Below are 5,462 nucleotides of genomic sequence, written 5' to 3'. Positions count from 1 at the left end.
TCAGAGCTTTTTGGATAACGCACCCCCCATACCTGTATATGTATATAATACACAAAGGCCATGAATATCCTGTAAATTATATAGTGCATAAAGTACCCCCTCTTGTAAATTATAAAGATATTTATATAAGCATATAAAAACACGAGGCCGAAAGCTGAGTGCTTTTGTACAGGTCATGGAACTCCGAGGTAACTTCTAATATCCTCATATTTTACAACTGGGGGTACTTTATTTATTATAATACACAAGTTACAGTTAATCATTTGACAGAAATGACATCGCTGCTCACCGTTTATAACTGATGACATCAGTACTCACCATTTATATATATAATTTACAAGATATTCTTGGCTTTTGTGTATTATATGCTTATAATACACAAAAGACATGAATATCTTGTAAATTATATCCTTATAAACGGTGAGTTCTGGTGTCATCATTTATAAACGGTGAGTTCTGATGTCATTTCTGTCACATGATTCACTAAAACGTATGTATTAGAAGTTACCGCAGAGTTTCATGACCTGTATAAAAACACTCGGCCTTCAGACTCGTACTTTTATATGGTCATGAAACTCCTCGGGACTTATAATATCCTTATATTTTACAAGAGGGGGTACTTTATTCACTATATAATTGCTATTTCATGTCTGTTATAAATAGATCCACCATCATGGAATGTTATCAGTTGTGCCAAGCGCTAGAACACAAAATATCAACAAGACTTATACCTATAAATAACATATTTGTCATTTCCCCCTGTTTTTGTTAACAGGTGTCCCTATCCTATGCAATGGAGAGTGTTAACAGGACCGAAGTGAAAGAATTTTTTCTCTTGGCCTTTTCCAACTTTCATCGGTTGCAAGACTTGTTTTTCTTTGTAATCCTCCTGATGTTCATTGTATCGGTCACTGGGAATTTCGCAATTATTCTTCTGGTAAAGTCGGAGCCCTCCCTTCACACCCCCATGTATGTTTTCATAAGCGTATTTTCAGCATTGGAGATTTCCTTTGTGTCTGTCACGATTCCCAAGCTTCTTGCTAACCTCATTGCAGCAAACAGAAGTATATCTTTCATTGGTTGCTTTGTCCAGTTGTATGCGTTTAATGCTTTGGGAGTGACTGAATGCTATCTGCTTTCTGTCATGGCTGTTGATCGAGACCTGGCGATTAACAACCCTCTTAGATACGAAGCCATTATGAGCCATGCATGTTGCCTTGTGCTGTCTGTATTTCCATGGATCATAAGCTTTGTCATTGCATTAATTCCAACAGTCATTACAGCTAAGCTGGAGTTCTGTGGTCCCAATGAGATTGATCATTTCTTCTGTGACTTAGCTCCAATACAAAACCTGGCTTGCTCCGATCCCTTCATCAGCAATATCAGCACCAGCATTGCCGCGGTCTTTGCTAGTCTTACCCCATTTATCATTGTCATTACCTGTTACAGCCATATTATCATTGCTATTATAAAAATTAAAAACATAGAAGGCAAACAGAAAGCATTTTCTACTTGTTCGTCTCATCTGATAGTAGCCGGCCTGTTCTTTGGCACAGTTATCATAGTGTACATAAGACCTAAAGGCAGTCATTATGATAAATTTCTAGCCCTTGTCTATACGGCTGTAATTCCTATGCTCAACCCTTTTATTTATTCCTTGAGGAACCAAGATATGAAGAATGCCATTAGGAAACTTAGTATACTCAATGCTCTTTTTACACACAGAGGGAAGAGATGATAGAGACACATGTAGTGCAAACAGCGCCCCATCAGTTTCAATGGGTGTGACCATGTGCTGATGTTTTAGTAAGGTCCTTTACTTTTTTAAAGTGATACATTAAGTAATTTTAATACACACATTCATGACCCCAGGGGGCACAAGAGCAGTTTCCTAACAACTTAAACCCCCAGGCTAGCTGCTCTGTAGTATTTGATTCTAGGTGTCATCTGTAGGTCTTTGTCTATTTGCACAATGCCATACACCAGTGATCCCCAAACAGTGGCTCATGAGTAACATGTTGCTCCCCAACCCCATAGATGTTGCTCCCAGTGGCCTCAAACCAGGTACTTATTTTTGAATTCCTGGATTGGAAGCAAGTTTAGTTGCATACAAAACAACTGTTATGCCAAACAGATCCTTCTGTAATCTACCAGTCCTCATAGGGCCTACCAAATAGGTTGGGGACCCCGGCCTTACAAAGGAGGCAAAGTGCAAAACAATGTACAGTTGTGGTCTTTGTACAACAGTTTGACCAATTTTACTGACTCTTCCTGACTGTCAGAAATAATTTCCTGGCAGTCAGGAAGTTGTTCAAAACATGTATCAAAGTGGATGCCTATCTCAGCTCGTCAGAATGTGTATGATTGTTGAATCCCATTCTGTTTTATTGAGTTGTAGTGTTCTCCAGTCTAGTAGTGAGCATATCACCTGAATATTATATGAGGGAAGAAGGGATGAAATAATTGGGACAATAAATTATTATATCCAAAAGGATTGTTCTTTCTTTAATGTGTATGCACGCCTCACTTTGGCCCCTGTCCAGTACCAACAGTACCTACCTTGCCTGCATTGCCTATCCTGGCTGCAATGAGTGCTAACCTTCTCTACCTTACCTGTTCTATGTGTGCCTAAATAAAGAGCAAAGTCTGCCTTGCTTGACTTGTCTATTCCTGCTTCCTCCTTGATCCCCAGTAACCTCTCCTGGTGGACATCGAATCCTTAAAACTCTTCTGAGCAAAATAGCAAATTACATTATATTTATTTATAGTTTTATATAGATATATAGCCATTTTGAAACAGCACCATCTGCTGTCATATCTGCCAACTTGCTATAGTCAGCAGAAAATTAACTTCCTGAGAACTTAAACCTTCAAATCAATAAAATCAAAATTGATTAGAGTCTACCGAGTACTCTTCCAATTTGGATCAATATGTTTTTTTAGTTCCCAAGATTTTAACTGAATGCCTGCCAACAATTCTCTGGTTGGTTATAGGCAGAACACCACACTGTAGAAACTCAGCCAGACCGACAGGTTGTCGTTGTTTTAAATTCACTGTACTAGCCATTTGAAAACTGCTAATAAAATCTAAACTTTTGTTTGTGGAGTGAATTTAAAAAAATGTCACAAATGCAAAGAGAAATAATTGGTGTGAAACTGTATAAAGAATTGAAGTACTTTATTACTGATTCTTATGTGGTTAGAGTTACTGCTTAAAATAAAACTTTGCTTATGTTAATAAATATGAAATTATGGGGCTGATTCACTAAGCTCGAGTGAAGGATTCGAATGAAAAATACTTCGAATTTCGAAGTATTTTTTGGGTACTTCGACCATCGAATTGGTTAAATTCGTTCGAAGTCGAACGAAATCGAACGAATCGAACGAAAAATCGTTCGACTATTCGACCATTCGATAGTCGAAGTACTTCCCCTTTAAAAAAAACTTCGACCCCCTACTTCGGCAGCTAAAAGCTACCGAAGTCAATGCTAGCCTATGGGGAAGGTCCCCATAGGCTTGCCTGTGATTTTTTGATCGAAGGATTTTCCTTCGATCGTTGGATTAAAATCCTTCGAATCGTTCGATTCGAAGGATTTAATCGTTCGATCGAACGAAAAATCCTTCGATCGATCGCAGGATCAGCGCTAAATCCTTCGACTTCGATATTCGAAGTCGAAGGATTTCAATCCGAGGGTCGAATTTCGAAGTATTTTTAACTTCGAAATTCGACCCTTAGTGAATCGGCCCCTAAATGTGTCAGATGTTAAAATAAATATGTCAACTCCAAGTTGATCCCGTTATCATTTTCTAAATGTTTTAAATATTTTTTAAATATACAACAATATCATTTTACCAGAATACTGGCAGAATTCAGTGTATTTGTTATAAGGCCTAACCTGAGAACATGCCTTTAATCTGTTTACTAGAAAATATGAACTATCCTAAAGAAATGATTGAATATGTTTCCACAAAGGGCCTTGTTAGTGCGCTAAGGCCAGTCCCTACCTAATACTGTGAATGACAGAACAAAACTGGTTCCCAAAAGGATCTGTGTCCCTTGAGCTTACTTCTGCTCTGTAACATTGCTTCACTATTTCTCCAGCATGGAGCTACTGGATATAAACTATGTTTCCTTCAACGAGTGCTAATATTTTTTTTTCCAAGAAGATTCACATACATGTCGATTCTAATAATACAACATATAATATGTCTATTTAGAAGAAAAGGTTTGTTTGATTCATTGAATTTGTACAGATTTTGGAAATAACACAATTTACTTTCCACCTTTGGTCAATTCAATGTTCACATTTGCTTTGTACAACTGGAGCTCACCTGGCCAACAAGACTGTCCTAGAAAAAGATTTCTGTCATACTATGAAGACAGAGGCAAGCCTGACTTAGAGGTTTTCCCCAAAATCATGTGTGCTTTTTCGTGCACTCAATAATATTTGGTGAATTATTATGTTGGCCCACCAAAGAACTTGCGTTCCTCTGTATTCCACCTTTTGGTCAGCAATGTTTTCTAAAAGAACCAAAAAACCCACATAAATGTTCCTTACAATAATAACTTATATTAATTTTGGGTGTTAAAAACAGGTTATGTATGTGTTTGAGATTACATTTTAGGAAACAAATGAATATACATATATACAGATCTGAGAAGGTAACTGAAGGATGGGATTTGACAGCAGATGAGGATAATTTTATAGGTATGGAACCTGTTATCCAAAATTCTCTGGACCTGGGGTTTTCTGGATAAGGGGTCGTTCCATAATTTGGATTTCCTTACCTTAGGTCAACTAAAATATCATATCAGCATTAATTAAACCCAAGCGATTTGCTTCCATAAAGAATTCATTTTATCTTAGTTGGGATCAAGTATGAGATACTGTTTTATTATTACAGGTATAGGATCCCTGATCCGGAAACCCGATATCCAGAAAGCCCTCAAATTACTGAATGGCTGTCTCCCATAGACTCCATTTATCCAAATAATCTGAATTTTTAAAAATGATTTCCTTTTTCTCTGTAATAATAAAACAGCAGCTTGTACTTGATCCCAACTAAGATATAATTGATCCTTATTGGAGCAAAACCAGCCTATTGGGTTTATTTAATGTTTAAATGAATTTATAGTAGACTTAAGGCATGAAGACCCAAATTATGGAAAGATCTGTTATCCGGAAAACCCCAGGTCCCGAGCATTCTGCATAACAAGTCCCATACCTGTACAGTAAAAAAGGTTAAAAATCTGAATTATTTGATTAAAATGGAGTCTATGGGAGATGGCCTTCCCTTAGTTCGAGCTTTCTGGATTTCTGGATAACGGATCCCATACGTATCTGTATGTATCCTGTATCTGTTTACCCAATATTTCACACTTTGTTTGCTCTACTTTTATAACATTGTCTACAAATGAATGTGAAATGACTACACTGTTTGCTTCTACATGATTGATGTAT

At 37.2% G+C, this 5,462-nt stretch overlaps 1 protein-coding gene across 1 annotated transcript; it reads left to right on the top strand.

The window, feature by feature from the left end:
* The first annotated feature begins 793 nt into the window (after positions 1-793).
* On the top strand, positions 794-1,738 carry LOC108699056 (olfactory receptor 10C1). The gene has a single exon (XM_018230916.2). The coding sequence runs from the start codon at positions 794-796 to the stop codon at positions 1,736-1,738; it is 945 nt and encodes a 314-aa protein (XP_018086405.2).
* The last annotated feature ends 3,724 nt before the right edge of the window (positions 1,739-5,462 follow it).

The sequence above is a fragment of the Xenopus laevis genome, chromosome 8L (assembly GCF_017654675.1).
Source record: "Xenopus laevis strain J_2021 chromosome 8L, Xenopus_laevis_v10.1, whole genome shotgun sequence".
Lineage (NCBI taxonomy): Eukaryota > Metazoa > Chordata > Amphibia > Anura > Pipidae > Xenopus > Xenopus laevis.
This window is presented reverse-complemented; position numbering and strand designations above follow the sequence as displayed.